The sequence below is a fragment of the Ranitomeya variabilis genome, chromosome 4 (genome assembly GCF_051348905.1).
Source record: "Ranitomeya variabilis isolate aRanVar5 chromosome 4, aRanVar5.hap1, whole genome shotgun sequence".
NCBI classification, from domain to species: Eukaryota; Metazoa; Chordata; class Amphibia; order Anura; family Dendrobatidae; genus Ranitomeya; species Ranitomeya variabilis.
The window spans coordinates 702,769,492-702,788,477 of NC_135235.1; the positions used below are offsets into that span (position 1 = coordinate 702,769,492).

At 43.2% G+C, this 18,986-nt stretch overlaps 2 protein-coding genes across 2 annotated transcripts in view; one reads left to right on the forward strand and one right to left on the reverse strand.

The window, feature by feature from the left end:
• LOC143766432 (uncharacterized) overlaps positions 1-18,986 on the forward strand; it is an 805,019-nt gene that overhangs the window by 351,605 nt on the left and 434,428 nt on the right. The gene's annotated exons all lie outside the window — the stretch shown is intronic.
• Positions 1-18,986, reverse strand: part of LOC143766438 (uncharacterized) — a 92,700-nt gene that overhangs the window by 63,265 nt on the left and 10,449 nt on the right. Inside the window, exons 3-7 of the mRNA XM_077254129.1 lie at positions 10,037-10,186; positions 1,511-1,690; positions 1,305-1,428; positions 1,124-1,221; positions 843-933 (exon numbers count right to left, since the gene is read on the reverse strand). Coding sequence (XP_077110244.1) covers positions 843-933; positions 1,124-1,221; positions 1,305-1,428; positions 1,511-1,690; positions 10,037-10,114 — 571 coding nt within the window. The 5' untranslated portion in view covers positions 10,115-10,186. The remainder of the gene's footprint in view (positions 1-842; positions 934-1,123; positions 1,222-1,304; positions 1,429-1,510; positions 1,691-10,036; positions 10,187-18,986) is intronic.

Here is an 18,986-nt window from a genome sequence, read left to right on the forward strand (position 1 = left end):
AGGTGGGTCTCTATGTAAGTCCAGATCCATGTAGAGGTGTTAAAGGGTAATGAGCAAGGCAATCCCTGGGATCAGGAAGATGGAGTAGATAGCGCCAAGCCTGTTTGTGGTGGCCATCTTTTGAGCTGATAGGTGGCCACAAACATTGCTCCTAATACTTTGTGTCTGCAAGCTATTACAGTAAGATCTGGAATCAAATAGCTAAATGGCGCTCTTTCCCTTCTCAACCCTGAAATGTGCCCAGACAGTAATGTACAACCATATATAGGGAATTGTAGGATACAAGAGAAGTTGTAAAATAATGTGTGAGGTCTATCTGTTTGCTATTACCCTTTGTGAAAGTGAAAAAATTTGGGCTTATATTTTCTGAAGAATTCTAAAATTATCACCACATGAAGTGACACACGTCAGATTTGAAAAATGGACCCTGATTAGGAACATAAAACTGGCTGCAGGAACTGGTTATTTTGGGAACTAACTACTGTAGTCAAAATCTGTGACTATAGACAATAACACATCTACTGAAATGATCAAACTCAACACACTTCAAAAATCAGAGTGATCAGAGGTGAAACCTCTCTGGAGCAGTTACAGTATGGGGCTTGGTGGTTCTTGGCAATCTAAATTATCATAATTTTCTGTCAGATGAGTTTCAAGAAGAAATATTAGATAGCCAAAGATAAGAGAAGAGAATGTATTAGTGCTCCCCATTTCAGGAGAGATTGTGCAGTAATCTGAATTCTTTAGGATTGAAAACAAATTGAAATTTATGACGTGGAACAGCCACAGCTGGTGACTGAGAAGAATCTGTGACTTCTCTGCATTTAGTGGTTACTACTCACCTGGGTAGTCATATGTAGGAATCTCCTCTTTACACCGCTCATCACCCATCACATAGGTCTCTGCAGTATTAATATGGGTCAGATCTTCACCCTGAAACAAATATTGTAAAAGTCACAGACAGATGGAGAAGTCACATCTATGATCAGCTCTAATCCTTCCATCTCCACCGTTCTCATTACACAAGTATAAAACATATAATACTGGTGGATAAAACAAAGCTGAGCACAAGACCTTCACAGCCATCATAGGGGAGGTCTCATGACACCTTCTCTCCATCTACCTGATGATACTGAGGAACATTGGGATCTTCTTGTTTACAGTTCTCTGGAAGAAGACGATGGGGACATCTCTCTGGTGTTGTCCTCTTACTAGATAGATCTGAAGGAAACACATACAAGGGCTGAATTCATTATTTACATACAGATAATTATAGGCTGTGTGCATTTAGTCCTGTCTATTACCTGGTGATGTTAGGGGTTGAGGAATCTCCATCATGATTTCCTTGTATACATCTTTGTGTCCCTCTAAATACTCCCACTCCTCCATGGAGAAATAGACAGTGACATCCTGACACCTAACAGGAATCTGACACATAAAATGATACCGTCATCCCCTGATCCCTTCATACCATTACTGTATAATGTCCCAACATTCCCAACAGAGTCACCTCTCCAGTCAGCAGCTCAATCATCTTGCAGGCGAGTTCTAGGATCTTCTGGTCATTGATATATTTATAAACCAGGGGGTTACATGGAGGCCTTAGGGCTGGACTCATGGGTCTTCCCCATCCCTCAGACACAGGGTCCTGACATCGCTCACTAGAGGTCTTCTTCACTACTGTGTAATTCTGGTTATGGAGAGACACATTAATAAATTTCACTACAGACATTTCCAGAGTCCTCACCTCTCCAGTTCTGTCCATCTGTTATTCTCATAGATAAGAATGTGGTAATGTGTGGAGATCAGATTGAAGAATCCATTTTGTCTTCCCTTTACAGAGACGTCTGGCTTATATGTGAGGAAACTTGAGCAAAGTCAACATTTCCTTTTATGGACGCATTCCTTTGAGATATTGTAACATACATTCCAGAAATGAACGTTATCAGTAGAATAGATACTCTTTGTTAGAGAATATGAGCGCTTGTACGCATGTCTGTAAAAAGTCTAACTTTAGCTATAAAAAGAGGGGTGAGAGACCAGGGGGGCAGACGCGCTCCTGGGCGATCCCTGCATATGAATACACATCTCTTGTGCTGTGTGTTATTTACTAGGATTTCCTACATCAGTAAGCCAGGGACTGATAAGGACTCAACAATTCTGGCGCCTGAACAGGGACCTGAGGAGAGAGTGTTTGCTCGAGATTTACCTGCGGATACGGACAACGGAGATCTCGGATAATGGACGGCAGATGAACTGAAAAACCTGGCCAGGTAAGAGACATTATTAGTTCTCTTTTATCTGCCCTGTATTATCCGAAAGATCTCTATGAGCCGTGTCACGCTGGGTTAGTCTAGTAGTGAGTAGATACCTATAAAACTCGGGTTACCATATTGTATAGACTTATGAGTCTAGTCCCTGGCAGTGTGTGAACAGTGTGTGAACAGTGTGTGAACAGTGTGAAGGTTGTGACATGTTGTGAAAGAAGAATAGAAGTACGTAGAACAATAAGCCACGATTGTTAGAACAAGGTTATTGGTGAAGTCAGCCTAACTGGGTTATGAGGTAGCGTCCTTCTGGGAGACCTCCGCCCATGCTTGACTCTCCTATAGAACTTGTTTCTACATTCCCTGGATAAGGTGTGATAGAATGAGCCCAGGACGCGGGTCCATGAGCCTGGGACAAGTATGCTAACTGACACAGAAAGTTTTGTGATCTGTATGGTGTTGCTGGGTCTGTTTGTGTGCATAATAGCACTTAAGTACGTCCTGCATATTAGAAGAAACGGAGCAGACGAGCCTTTCAATATTTTAGCTCCTTAGGAGAGAAGGCAACGAGACATCACCATGGAGTGAGTGATTGTCCAAACGTCACCTAGGGTAGTCATAGCTAATATTGAAAAAGAAAAATGGGAAATAAACAGACCAAAACTGTCTTAGGACAAGTGGAAGCAGCAGATATCATACAGGAAAGATGTGGAAAGATAGTCAGAAAACAGATTAGAAGGGTAAGAGGAAAATTGGGAATTTCAGAAGCACTTATGTTCAGTACAGAATGGGAAAGACTGAGTAAAGAACGAGGTGGAATTATCAAAGACAATGGGTGGGAAGAAATCATACACTGTATGATAGAGGTCTCAAAAACAGCTAAAGAGGAGAATTGGAAGTATGATCCAGACACTTCCAAATGGATCATGGGAAAGGGAAAAAGTTGTGATATAATCCCACCACCTTACCTAGATCCAAAAGCCCAATCATTTGTACCATCTGGAAGAGCAGAAGGAGGAAAACAATTTCCAGCCTTGTATCCCAATCTTGGTGGGGTAGGAGGATGGGAATGTTCACACTGTGGACAACAAAATCCAGATTGGAGAAATGATTGCCTAGCCTGTGGTACACCTAGATATGGCGCTGTACTTGCCCCTGTTAGGATAGTGCCAAGACCTTTTAGAGAAGCTGGTGAAGGAGGAGTAATGAACACCAGATATCATCAGACCAGACAATACTTTCCTTGGTCCCCTGCTGAGGGTATGTCACTCTTGCATAATGCACCGGATCCCATTCAATACCCCATAAGGTTTGCGCAGTATATACAACAAATCATGCAGACTCATGCTGGGGTCTGGGCGGACGGGGAAGAATTATGTAGAATGAAAATGTCCCCCGGACTTTTTCAGGAATTATTGACACACTTACAGCCCAATAGACCAGTGGCAGAAGGGGGTGCCTTACAGACAGAAGCATCAGGTACCCAGTTCACAGAGGCATTAATAATTTTCATGAGAGGAAAACAGAGGGAAAGGGGGTCTACAGGTGTGATTATGCAGAAATTTGGGCAAAGTATTGAAGAATATAGTCAAGAACTTGAAAATAGCTTTAGGGATGAAGGATTGGATATGACTGATGCTTCAGTAAGGAGACTTTTTACAAAACAATTAATAGAGGGGCTAGATCCAAAAATCAGAGAAAAATTTAAATCCTCTACTCCAGATTGGAGAACAATTGAACAACCAAATATTGTGAAACAACGATGTTTAGGAATAGCCATGGATATGAGAGAGAATCGTAAGCCTGTTAGAATAGCACAAGCTAATACAGGAGGAAGAGCGAGACATAATTTTCCTTGCCACTACTGTAAAAAGCCAGGTCATTTCCAAAGAGAGTGCAGGAAAAAGTTGGCAGATATAAAGTCAGGCAAATTTGTTCCCAGAAATAACCCTTCCCAAACGGACAACCAGCAGAAATCTACCATCATAGATGGTTCCATACCAGATTCAGATTGACTCGATGTGTTACAAACTTCCCTACCAGCTAGAAGACCTATGATACAGGTGAATGTAGGGGGGGAGAGAGATTCCATTTTTGATAGATACAGGTGCAACTTCCTCAATTTTGAATCAAGATTTTCTTCCGAATCCGGAAGATATTTCAGAACAAACAACTTTTGCTGAGGGTTATGATGGGGTAATTCGAACACTGCCATATACTGTGCCCCTAGAGGTCTCATTAGGACCTAAATGTTTTGCATCCAGATTTTTGTATGCCAGAGGTGCCCCAACATGTTTGTTAGGAACTGATGTCCTAAAGAAATTAGAAGCTAACATCAATTTTAGGGACGATGGCACAGTTATGCTGACTATCCCTGATGATGCAGAAACATTAGAACAATATGTCAGAATTCAGGCTTTTGAGGATTATACTGAAGAAAAAGAGTACACCACAGATCTAGACCTCTCAATGGTTCCAGAAACACTGTGGGCACAGGGTGACACTGATGTGGGATTATTACATATCTCTCCTGTAAAATTATCTGTGCAACCAGGAACTGTTCTCCCACAGCTCAGACAATACCCTGTGAGTGCCCAGCAGGAACTAGCGATTACAAAACAGATAGAGGGATATAGAGAGAAAGGAGTTTTGGTAGAGATACAATCACCTGCTAACACTCCTCTGTATCCAGTCAAGAAGAGAACTCTTGATAAGGGTTCTATGCCCAAATATCGTATGGTACATGATCTAAGAGAAATAAACAAAGTTCTAGATCCAATCACCCCAGTTGTACCCAATCCTCATACGTTACTATCACAGATACCAGCCAGTTCTCAAGTGTTTACTGTAATAGATCTTTCAAATGCATTTTTCTCGGTTCCTTTACACCAAGATAGTTGGCATTTGTTTGCATTTACATTTAAGGGCAAACAGTTGGCGTGGACACGCCTTCCACAGGGAATGATACACTCCCCTACTCTTTATTCAAATGCCCTACAAACAGTTCTTCAAAGGTTTGAACCTGAATCACAGGTAGTAATTTTGCAGTATGTGGATGACCTACTACTTTGCTGCCCAGATCTAGAAACAGCAGAAAGGTCCACTGTGAGTTTACTATGTTTTCTAGGAAAAGAAGGGTGTAAAGTGAATAGACAAAAGCTACAAGTTTGTCAGATCAAAGTGGTCTTTCTAGGTCATTGCATTTCTCAAGGTAAAAAGCATCTTACACCTCAAAGAACTGAAGCAATAAGACAGATGAATGAGCCTAGAAATCATAAACAGCTACGAGCATTTTTAGGAATAGTGTCTCATTGTAGACAATGGATTATACATGCCAGTCAACTAATGCAACCACTGTATGACTGTGTAAAAAGTGAACCTTATTTGTTGACAAAAGAAGGTCAGATTTCGTTCCAACAATTAAAAGATGCCCTTGTTTCAGCTCCAGCGTTAGGGCTACCAGACTACACTAAACCATTTCAGCTTATGGCTGCAGAAGTTGATTCCCATGCTACAGGAGTTCTTACCCAGAAGCATGCAGGGAAACAAAGACCAATTGCATATCTTTCAGCAAGGTTAGATCCAGTAGCCAGGGCAGCGCCAACCTGTGTACGTGTGGTTGTTGCTGTCTCGCTATTGTTGGACAAAGCATCAGAAATTGTCCTAGAGCATCCACTCACAGTTCAAACTACGCATGATGTTTATGGGATATTAAACCAGGTCCAGCCAAAACACATTTCCATGGCCAGACATTTGCGGCTACAGTGTTCTTTGCTGCTCCCCTCTACTATCACATTTGCAAGGCTTCAGACTCTTAATTTAGCAACACTGCTACCTCTCGAGTCTGAAGGGGGGAATAAGGACACTGATCCACACGCAAATTTTTTCCCTACAGACACACATGATTGTACAGAGCTCATTTTACAAGAAACGGTAGGCTTACCCAATGTATCCGAAACACCACTTCAAAATCCAGATTTAGAGCTGTTTATAGATGGTAGTAGGTTTGCAGATGACACAGGTAACTTCCATACAGGGTATGCAGTTGTGTCAGAATCTGAAACTCTCAAAGCAGAGCCACTTCCACCGAAACAGTCTGCACAAGAAGCAGAACTAACAGCATTGATTGAAGCGCTAAAAATAGCTGAAAATCAGACAGCTAATATATACACTGATTCTAGGTATGCACATGGTATTGTGTTTGATTTTGGAGTAATCTGGAGAGCTAGAGGTTACATGACAGCGTCTGGACAACCTGTAAAACATGCTTCTCTGATCAAACAGATCTTAGAGGCTGCACAAGAAACAAAAGAAGTAGCAGTAATTAAGGTAGCTGCACATGTGAGACTCGACACTAGGGAATCTAGGGGAAATGATAGGGCTGACAAAGCAGCCAAGGCAGCAGCGGTCAAACCCTTACAGCAGGTTCATACTGTAAACCCCACAGAAAATACTGAAGATAGGCTGAGACAAGCACAGGAAGATGCAGGAGAAGAGGAGAGGGACAGGTGGAAAAAGGAAGGGGCAGAAGAACAAGCAGGAATTTGGAAGAAAGATGGACTAATATGTCTACCTAGAGCCTGGTACCCGATTGTAGTTGGTGGACTACACCACCCTACTCATGTGTCTGCAAATGCAATGACACTACTGGCAAAGCAAGTCTGGTTGGCTCCAGGTTTTGGCAACTATGCAAGAGACTATTGTGCAACATGCGTTATATGCCTAGCACATAATCCCGGACAGACAACAAAGACCCCTATGAAGCACCACGTCCGACCTCTCTATCCGTTTCAGCGATTACAAATAGACTTTATCCAGCTGCCAAAAAGTAATGGGTATGAGTATGTGTTGGTGTGTGTGGACATGTTCTCAGGGTGGCCAGAGGCCTATCCAGTTCGGAAGGCTTCAGCTAAAAACACTGCTGTAAAGCTAGTTGCCGAACTGATACCCCGTTACGGTCTCCCTGAAGTGATCGAGTCAGATAGGGGTACTCATTTCACTGGAGAAATATTTCAAAATGTACTGAAAATGTTGGGTGTTGAAAGTCAGTTACACACTCCGTACCATCCTCAAAGTTCTGGAAAGGTGGAACGCATGAATGGAACTTTAAAATTAAAAATACAGAAAGCCATGGCTGAAACAGGAAAGCCTTGGACAGAATGCCTTCCACTGGCCCTTTACTCAATACGCAATACCCCAAGGGGTAAGACTAAACTGTCTCCATATGAAATTTTGTTTGGCAGGACTGCCAATTTAGGATGTTATTTTCCACAGCAACTTGTATTAAATATTGAGTCATTGACTTCTTATGTGCAAAATCTTCAGAAACAATTAACTAAGGTGCATGCACAAGTTTTTGCTTCTCTTCCAGATCCTGACAACACTGAAGGAAGTCACAAGTTGGAACCAGGTGATCAAGTCTATGTAAAAAGACACACCAGAAAGGCTCTTGAACCAAGATTTGACGGACCCTTCCAAGTTCTGTTGACAACACCTACATCAGTCAAGCTCGAAGGAAAGGCATCATGGATACATGCAAGCCATTGCAAAAGAGCAGTATAAAACTCATAACATTGATGTTAATAGTATTAACCTCAACGGAGGCATGGGATAGACTAAATTCTCTAGCCCCTTTGAACAATAGATTCGTACAACATCATAGAAAATTAGTACATGACTTGTTAAATAATACACAACCCCTAGCAGATTGTTGGATCTGTACCCATTCACCAGTATCAGCCACAAGTATACCTTTTCTAGCAGTTCCCGTGTCAGTTGAAGAAATATTCGCTTGGCCTAATTGTTCAGACAACCTGGCCAACAACCAAATTGGTAATACTAGGCTGTGGAATACCACAATCGCCATACCAATTGTGGGATGGGTAGAATTTCCTTGGTGGCAGGGTAATCTTACAGGAAGAATAGGCAACTTACAATATTTTGCATTCAGGGGAGGAAAATGGGTACCTAGAAATAAGACTGGATTAACTGATCTAGGACAGGTCCCCACTGAAAATCTACAGCTCAGTTTCAGTACAACCACCGACTCTTCTTATGCTTTCAAACCTACAATGTTGGAAAGGTACATACATAATAGAAAATGGGAACATTCTGCGTTGTTCCCCCAAGGTGATGCAAACAGTTGTACAAGCAAACCGGGGAACCTGGTTTGTAATGAATCTGATGAGTATGTCAATGGAATGCCTGTATGTGGAAATCCCGCAGCCGGGTACTGTAGCCCCTTGGGACAAAAACCCTCTTGGTGTATGCTTCAGAATGTATCTAGATTTGTGGATTTGGCTCACAGATTGGTATTGCAGCACTCAGCTCTATGGGATCTGCCTGAAGGTACATTTTGGATATGCGGAGAAGGAGCATATAAATGGCTTCCCGTAGGTATAAAGGGTACTTGTACATTAGGACGCCTAACCCCGGCTACTTTCATAATTTCGAATAAACAAGTGAATATGCAAGCCGTGCCCAAGCACACACTGTATAAAAGAGCTGCAGATAACTCACCACGTCCCTCAGGGAGACCACACATAGTGCAAATGGGTATAGCCAATAAAATTGTCAGTTCTATTTTTATTTACCCTATGTTAACACAAATGTGGGATAAATTAGTTAGAGCCACGGATTATCTAGATGATCAGATCTGGGATATATTGGATATACTAAACACTAGTATAGCTGTACAAAATCAGCTTATAATAGTCATCAACCAACATACTCTGGTATTGGATTACCTAACTGCCTCACAAGGGGGTATGTGTCAAATCATCGGACCCACCTGCTGTCATTATATAGACCCGAATAGTACTATGAGTATGACATTTAAATTAAAGGACGTACAACGACTCAGAGATCAGTATGATAAAGACAATGACCAGAATAAGGATAGCTGGTGGTCTGATACTTTTTCTTTTCTCAACCCAGCCAACTGGTTCAGAGGGATTGGTGGGTGGGTTGCTGGGATCATGCAGAGCATAATACATATAGTTATAATTATAGTAGTCATATACGTACTATTCCAGATTGTGCTCAAGGGTATCTCAGTATGCACAGATAAATTTTGTGTAATAGATGCAAGAGTATAAATTTTCTTCTTTATTCTTATGTTATCCTCTAGTGATTCTAATTAATATTACTGTACTAATCTTTGTTTTTATATTTTAGTATACTTATTGCAAAACAAAGAAAAGGTTGTGAGAGTTAAACGGAAGAATTGATACTAGATTTGATTCTCTTATTGAATACAAGCGTGTACATGTGTAATACCAAAAATAAAGGCTTTGTCTTTGGCCCTGTGGTAATCTAAAAATATGGATATGTTAAAGGGGGATTTGTGATAGATTATAAAAGGAATATGTTAAAGGGGGGAATTGTGGAGATCAGATTGAAGAATCCATTTTGTCTTCCCTTTACAGAGACGTCTGGCTTATATGTGAGGAAACTTGAGCAAAGTCAACATTTCCTTTTATGGACGCATTCCTTTGAGATATTGTAACATACATTCCAGAAATGAACGTTATCAGTAGAATAGATACTCTTTGTTAGAGAATATGAGCGCTTGTACGCATGTCTGTAAAAAGTCTAACTTTAGCTATAAAAAGAGGGGTGAGAGACCAGGGGGGCAGACGCGCTCCTGGGCGATCCCTGCATATGAATACACATCTCTTGTGCTGTGTGTTATTTACTAGGATTTCCTACATCAGTAAGCCAGGGACTGATAAGGACTCAACAAATGTGACGTCATCAGAATCTCTCACCTCTCCAGTAAGCCGGAAGAGGATCTCTAGGGTGAGGTGTAATATCCTCTCCCCCATCTTGTCTCTGTCTATATCCATTCTTGATGGGTAATTCAGGAAAATTGTCTTATATAGATGATCTACACTGAGAGGATCTGATATTGTAGAGACCTGAATGAGAAGATGAGCCGTTGTAACATCATTAAATCCTGTGTAATAATACAATTATTGGAGATAATAAGGGAAACACATGAGGAGATAGAACGTGTAGATGCTGTATTCTCTAGTCTTTTATGGACTGGAACTGAAGTTGAATTGCTGGCTAAGACATCTCCATGCTCCCAATGACTGGCTATGTTTCTTATGGCTTCAGCAACTGATTGGCTGTAGGAATCACAAGTTTGTTGGGAATTAATACAGAGACTGGCGGGGGACCCAAGCACCAATGGTATTTTTTATTATTTTACAACATACCGAGGTTCTTCCCTGACATCTACTAATAAAACCTATGTATTTAGGCCACAGACAACAAGCAGCTTCTTCCTCGGAGTCAGCAGCTGAATACATTTCTCATAGACTCATCTTCCATAACGCTAATTCTCTACTCATTTACCGACACTGGAATCGTAATTAGTAATACTGCAGGAGATATTCATTACACGGGACAGGAGAAATAACTACTTCATGATGAGGATGACGTCTTCATCTTCTACTACAGCTCTAGAAAAATATTTGGCCAAAGTCTGTCACTGACTCCATCACCATTAACCGTCTATAGCAGAGGTCCCCAACCGCCGGTCCGCGGACCAGGACCGGGCCGTTGGGGTTTTTCAGCCGGTCCGCGGCGCCGCTGACAGCTACCGTATATACTCGAGTATAAGCCGAGATTTTCAGCCCAAATTTTTGGGCTGAAAGTGCCCCCTCGGCTTATACTCGAGTCACGGTCGGCGGTGGGGTCGGCGGGTGAGGGGGAGAGGGCGCTGAGGCATACTTACCTAGTCCCGGCGATCCTGACGCTCCCCCTGCCCGTCCCACGGTCTCCGGGTGCAGCAGCTCTTCCCCTGTACAGCGGTCACATGGGACCGCTCATTAGAGAAATGAATAGGCTGCTCCACCTCCCATAGGGGTGGAGCCGCATAATTCATTTCTCTAATCAGCGGTGCCGGTGACCGCTGATAGAGGAAGAGGCTGCGGCACCGAAGACCAGCTGTCCGGGGGAAGGAGCGGGACGCCGGGAGCAGGTAAGTATTACATATTCACCTGTCCTCGTTCCACACGCCGGGCACTGTCTCCATCTTCCCGGCGTCTCTCCTCACTGACTGTGCAGGTCAGAGGGCGCGATGACGCATATAGTGTGCGCGCCGCCCTCTGCCTGATCAGTCAGTGCGGAGAGACGCCGGGACCGGACGCTGAGGAGCTGCAAGCAAGAGAGGTGAGTATGTCATTTATTATTTTTATTGCAGCAGCAGCACAGCTATGGGGCAATAATGGACGGTGCAGAGCGCTATATGGCACAGCTATGGGGCAATAATAAACGGTGCAGAGCACTGTATGGCACAGCTATGGGGCAATAATGGTGCAGAGCACTGTATGGCACAGCTATGGGGCAATAATGGTGCAGAGCACTATATGGCACAGCTATGGGGCAATAATGGTGCAGAGCACTATATGGCACAGCTATGGGGCAATAATGGTGCAGAGCACTGTATGGCACAGCTATGGGGCAATAATGGTGCAGAGCACTACATGGCACAGCTATGGGGCAATAATGGTGCAGAGCACTGTATGGCACAGCTATGGGGCAATAATGGTGCAGAGCACTGTATGGCACAGCTATGGGGCAATAATGATGCAGAGCACTGTATGGCACAGCTATGGGGCAATAATGGTGCAGAGCACTATATGGCACAGCTATGGGGCAATTATGAACGGTGCAGAGCACTATATGGCACAGCTATGGGGCAATTATGAACGGTGCAGAGCACTGTATGGCACAGCTATGGGGAAATAATAAACGGTGCAGAGCACTGTATGGCACAGCTATGGGGCAATAATAAACGGTGCAGAGCACTGTATGGCACAGCTATGGGGCAATAATGGTGCAGAGCACTATATGGCACAGCTATGGGGCAATAATGGTGCAGAGCACCAGGGAAACAAGCATGGTGCTCCCACTCATTCTGAACCTATGGTAAGTTGAATCACATTCTCATTATAAATGTCATAATTATATGATAAGTATGCACTAAGCTCCATCCCTCCATAACCCCACCCCCATATGACCAAAGCCCCGCCCCTGCCCCACCCCCACCGGGCCATGGAAAACTGGTCTTGCTTAAAGCCGGTTCCTGGTGCAAAAAAGATTGGGGACCTCTGGTCTTTAGGACTGCTTCCCGTCTTCCCCGCACTGTAATCTTCTATCACGTTAGATCTCTTGTCTGATTCACACACCGAAGTTTGAGGCTTTTATAAAAGCTTGTTTGTAAGAACAACAAGACAGGAGTTGTTTGACGTCAATATCTCCATGTACAGTGTTTTATTTTCTCTTTATATTAGGTTTTTTTAGCTTTTTTTGTAGGCTTCTTTATATTACATGAAAAATACCCTAAATAAATTGGGGATGCAGGTACTGTGGAAAAATTGTACTGTGTGTGTGTGGGAGCCAAGAAACTGGCACTGTACGGTATCAAGAATGGGATAAGTGAGGATTTATTATCTACAGTAGTGGTTTGGGTGGAAGAATATTGTGTGGGACATCTTGTACTATCATAATGTGTGGGGGATACTGTGGGAACATTATACTGTATCTGTTGGCCAAGAAAGGGCTGACCACTGTCACTTTATGAGGCTACAACTCTGGAACGCTTTAACAGATCCCGCTGATTCTGAGACTGTTTTTTCGTGACATATTGTACTTCATGTTAGTGGTAACATTACTTGCGATTATTTATGAAAAAAAAAGAAATATGGCAAAAAAATTTAAAATTTTGAAATTTTCAAACTTTGTATTTTTATGCCCTTAAATCAGAGAGATATGTCACAAAAAAATAGTTAATAAATAACATTTCCCACATGTCTACTTTACATCAGAACAATTTTGGAAACAAAATTTTTTTTTGTTAGGGAGTTATAAGGGTTAAAAGTTGACCAGCAATTTCTCATTTTTACAACACCATTTTTTTTTAGGAATCACATCACATTTGAAGTCATTTTGAGGGGTCTATATGATAGAAAATAACCAAGTGTGACACCATTCTAAAAACTACACCCCTCAAGGTGCTCAAAACCACATTCAAGAAGTTTATTAACCCTTCAGGTGTTTCACAGGAACTGAAACAATGTGGAAGGAAAAATGAACATTTAACTTTTTTTTGCAAACATTTTACTTCAGAACCATTTTTTTTATTTTCCCAAGTGTAAAAAAGGAAATTTAACCATAAATTTTGTTGTGCAATTTCTCCTGAATATGCAGATACCCCATATGTGGGGATAAACCACTGTTTGGGAGCACCGCAGAGCTTGGAAGAGAAGGAGCGCCGTTTGACTTTTTCAAAGTAGAATTGGCTGGAATTGATTTCGGATGCCATGTCACGTTTAGAGAGCCCCTGATGTGCCTAAACAGTGGAAACCCCCCACAAGTGACACAATTTTGGAAACTAGACCCCTTAAGGAACTTATCTAGATGTGTGGTGAGCTCTTTAAACCCCCAGGTGCTTCACAGAAGTTTATAACGTAGAGCCGTGAAAATAAAAAAATAAAAAAATCGCATTTTTTCTACAAAAATGATCTTTCTGCCCCCAAATTTTTATTTTGACAAGGGTAACAGGAGAAATTAGACCACAAAAGTTGTGCAATTTCTCCTGAGTATGTCGATACCCCATATGTGGGGGGGGAGCACTGTTTGGGCACACATCGGGGCTCGGAAGGAAGGAGCGCCGCTTGGAATGCAGACTTTGATGGGATGGTCTGCGGGCATCATGTTGCATTTGCAGAGCTCCTGATGTACCTAAACAGTAGAAACCCCCCACAAGTGACCCCATTTTGGAAACTAGACCCCCCAAAGAGCTTATCTAGATGTGTGGTGAGCACTATGAACCCCCAACTGCTTCACAGAAGTTTATAATGTAGAGCAATGAAAATAAAAAAAAATCACATTATTTCCACAAAAATGATTTTTTCACCCCCAAATTTTTACTTTCACAAGGGTAACAGGAGAAATTTATTGTTCAATTTATGCTGAGTAGACTGATTATGATACCCCATATGTGGGGGTAAACCACTGTTTAGGCGCATGGCAGAGCTCGGAAGGGAAGGAGCACCGTTTTGGAATGCAGACTTTGATAGAATGGTCTGCGGGCATTATGTTGCGTTTGCAGAGCCCCTGATGTACCTAAACAGTAGAAACTCCCCACAAGTGACCCCATTTTGGAAACTAGACCCCCAAGGAACTTATCTAGATGTGTGGTGAGAACTTTGAATGCCCAAGTGCTTCACAGAAGTTTATAATGCAGAGTCGTGAAAATAAAAAAAAAATTTTTCCACAAAAAATATTTTTTAGCCCCCAAGTTTTTATTTTCACAAGGGTAACAAGAGAAATTGGACCCCAAAAGTTGTTGTCCAATTTGTCATGAGTATGCTGGTACCCCATGTGTGGGGGGACCACTGTTAGGGCGCACGGCAGAGCTCGGAAAGGGAAGGAGCGCCGTTTTGGAATGCAGACTTTGATAGAATGGTCTGCGGGCGTTATGTTGCGTTTGCTGAGCTCCTGATGTACCTAAACAGTAGAAACCCCCCACAAGTGACCCCATTTTGGAAACTAGACCCCCCATGGAACTTATCTAGATGTGTGGTGAGAACTTTGAATGCCCAAGTGCTTCACAGAAGTTTATAATGCAGAGTCGTGAAAATAAAATAAAACATTTTTCCACAAAAAATATTTTTTAGCCCCCAAGTTTTTATTTTCACAAAGGTAACAGGAGAAATTGGACCCCAAAAGTTGTTGTCCAATTTATCCCGAGTACACTGTATCCCCATATGTGGGGGTAAACCACTGTTTGGGCTCACGGCAGAGCTCAAAAGGGAGGGAGCACCATTTGACTTTTTAAGCGCAAAATTGGCTGTCGTGTTTGGAGACCCCCTGATGTTCCTAAACAGTGGAAACCCCCCAATTCTAACTCCAACCCTAATCCCAACCCGATCCATAATCCTAATCACAACCCTAACCCCAAAACATCCCTAATCTCAACCCTAACCATAACCCTAATCAAAACCCTAAATCCAACACACCCCTATTCCTAATCTCAACCCTAACCTCAAACCTAACCCTAATCCCAATACACCCCTAACCCTAATCCCAACCCTAACCTTAACCCTAATGCCAAACGTAACCCTAATGCCAACCCTAATCCAAACACTAACCCTAATCCCAACTCTAACTTTAGCCGCAACCCTAGCCCTAACTTTAGCCCGAACCCTAGCCCTAACTTTAGCCCCAACCTGTTGTGAATTCCGTTCTCGGACTCCCTCCTGTGGTCATGAATGGTACTTTGGTTAGTTCTGCTCTTGGGCTCCCTCTGGTGGCTTCGAGCAGAACTGCTGGTCACTAGGTTGACTTTATCAGCTGCTCTCGTTATGTTGCTATGCTGCTTCCCTATTTAACTCCACTCAGATCGTTACCTGATGCCAGCTGTCAATGTATCAGAATTGGTTCAGATCTCTCTTGGACTTCTCTGACGACCTGTCTACTCCAGCAGAAGCTAAGTCCCTGCTGGTTCATTTGTTGTTACTGCTGCCTGAATATATTTCTTAGCTCTGCTAAATTCTTGTCCAGCTTGCTATCATGATGTTTCCTTGCTAGCTGGAAGCTCTGGGGTGCAGTGTTGCACCTCCACACCGTGAGTCGGTGCGGGGGTCTTTTTGCACACTCTGCGTGGTTTTGTAGTTTTTTTATGCTGACCGCATAGTATTCTTTTCTATCCTCTGACTATTTAGTAAGTCTGGCCTCCTATGCTAAAACCTGTTTCATTCCTGTGTTTGTGACTTTCCTCTTAACTCACAGTGAATATATGTGGGGGGCTGCCTTTACCTTTGGGGAAATTTCTCTGAGGCAAGGTTAGGCTTATATTTCTATCTTTAGGGGTAGTTAGCTCTTAGGCTGTGAAGAGGCGTCTAGGGAGAGTTAGGTACGCTCCACGGCTATTTTTAGTGTGTGCGATAGGAGTAGAGTTTGCGGTCAGCAGAGTTCCCACTTCCCCAGAGCTAGTTCCGTTTTTTGAGTTTACTCATCAGGTCATTCCAGGTGCTCCTAACCACCAGGTCCATAACACCAACCCTAGCTCTAACCCTAACTTAAGCCCCAACCCTAAATTTAGCCCCAACCCTAACCCTAACTTTAGCCCTAACCCTAGCCCTAACTTTAGCCCCAACCCTAGCCCTAACCCTAAGTTTAGCCCCAACCCTAACCCTAAATTTAGCTCCAACCCTAACCCTAAATTTAGCCCCAACCCTAACCCTAAATTTAGCCCCAGCTCCTCTAGCTGCCGGCTGGCAGATCATGGCAGGCGCACTGCGCATGCGCCCGCCATTTTCTTACCGGATGAAGAAGCCGGCGGGTAGGAGGGAAAGCAGGAGGACCCAGGGACACCAGAAAGTATAACAGGGTTCCCGAATCCCCCTATTTCTCTGTCCTCTGATGTGCGATCACATCAGAGGACAGAGAATGCCACACCGCTTTTTTTTTTGCGGTCGCCGGTAAACGGTTAATTACCGGCGATCACAAAACAGGTTTTTACCGACCCCGATCATGTTCTTTGGGGTCTCGGCTATCCCCTGCAGCCGAGACCCCAAAGATCTTCCGGGTGCCGGCCAGCGAGCAAGATGGCAGCGCCCATCGGGAGCCACGAGGAGCACCGGGGGAAGACAGGTAAGTATCGGGGGGCGATCGGGGACCCCATTTCTGTCCTGTGATGTGCGATCACATCGGAGGACAGAGAAATTAAATGGGAAATCGCTTTTTTTTTTTGCGGTAAAAAAAACCCTGAATCATGTTCTCTGGTGTAGCCGAGACCCCAGAGAAAATCCAACTCTGGGGGGCACTATTCACTTTTTCCACAGCGCCGATAATTAACGGCGCTGTGGTTTAAGTACCCTTAACTGCCGCCGTTAAAAGGCATATCGGCGGTCGTTAAGGGGTTAAATTGTTATGTAGCTTCAACATCATTTGTGCTTTTATAATATTTTAGTTTATAGAACATCAAAGCCATCGCATGTCCTTAATGTTTGCTTAAACATGGCTTCTTAGTTATCTAATCTTAGTTTTTGCCCATATAAGGCTGGTTTCACACTTGCGATTTGATCTGCAGCGTTTTTTAAAAAAACGCAGGTGGTGAAAAAAACACATGCAAACGCTGCGGTTTTTAGACGCATGCGTTTTGCATGAAAAAAAAACGCGGCATTTTGCCGCGTTTACATGCATTTTTTCATGCGTTTGCGTTTTTTAAACGCATGCTGAGAAGTGTGTGACAGCTGCCAATCATCAAAATCAATTAGAAAACCCACTATTAATAGAATTAGCTAGGGTTAGGGTTAGGATCCCTAGGGTTAGGGTTAGGGTTAGCTTTTTATTAGAAGAATGTCCTGGTCACCAGGTCACTGATAAGCCACCCCCCACCATCAAGGTGATAAAGGGATCCAAACCCTAACCCTAGGGATACAAAACCTAACCCTACCCCTACCCCTAACCCTTGGGAACCTAACCCTAACCCTACCCCTAACCATAACCCTAGGGATCCTAACCCTAACCCTAAGGGTTAGGATCCTAACCCTAACCCTAAGGGTTAGGGTTAGGATGCCTAGGGTTAGGGTTAGGATTCCTAGGGTTACTAGGGATCCTAACCCTAACCGTTACCCTAGGGATCCTAACCCTAACCCTAAGGGTTAGGATCCTAACCCTAACGGTTAGGGTTAGGATCCCTAGGGTTAGGTTTAGGGTTAGGGTTAGGATCCCTAGGGTTACTAGGGATCCTAACCTTAGGGTTAGGGTTAGGATCCCTAGTAACCCAAGGGTTAGGGTTAGGGTTTTCTTGTTTTTTTTGTGTTTTTTTGTGTTTTTCTATAGAAACGCATGCAAACGCATGTGCTTAAAAACGCATGCGTTTACATAGACAGCAATACATTTTTTTGCCGCGAATAAACGCATGCGTTTTTTTGCGGCAAAAAAACGCCTCTAGAAATTACTACAGGTTGCATTTCTGCAACTGAGCGCACGCATCAAAAAACGCATGCGTTGCTGAAAACGCGTCAAAACGCATGCAAAAAAAGCATGCATTTTTAATGTTAAGTATAGAAAAAAAACCGCATGCGTTTTTTAGCGCTAAAACGCAGCGTCCAAAAACGCAACTGTGAAACCAGCCTAACATTGTAATGTGTTCAATTTTGCATTTTTTAAAACATACTCTGTTTTCCTTTAGATTCCTTGCCACTGGCCTTTCATATGCGGCACTGCATTTAGTGTTTTTACTGGTCAAATCCACAATTTCTGGAATTGTGCGGGATACATGTTCGGAAATCTGGAGAAGACTCTATCAAGAGGTGATGCCTGAGCCTAAAATGACAGACTGGTTACGTATTGCCCAAGGATTTCAGGACACCTGCCAGTTTCCGCACTGTATTGGTGCTCTGGCCGGAAAGCACATCCGTGTGCGTAAGCCGCCGAACTCAGGGACCCAAATCTATAATTATAAACAGTTTTTCTCTGTAGTGCTGTTGGCCCTGGTCGACAGCAACTACAGGTTTATAATTGTAGATATTGGGGCCTATGGGAGAACTGGAGACTCTAGAGTCTTCAGTTCTTCTATTATGGGTCGGCGGCTGCGCAACAATGATTTGGATCGCCCACCCCCAAGTCACATACCAGGGGCTAATTTGGATGCGGTGCCTTACATGATGGTAGCAGATGAGGCGTTTCAATTAT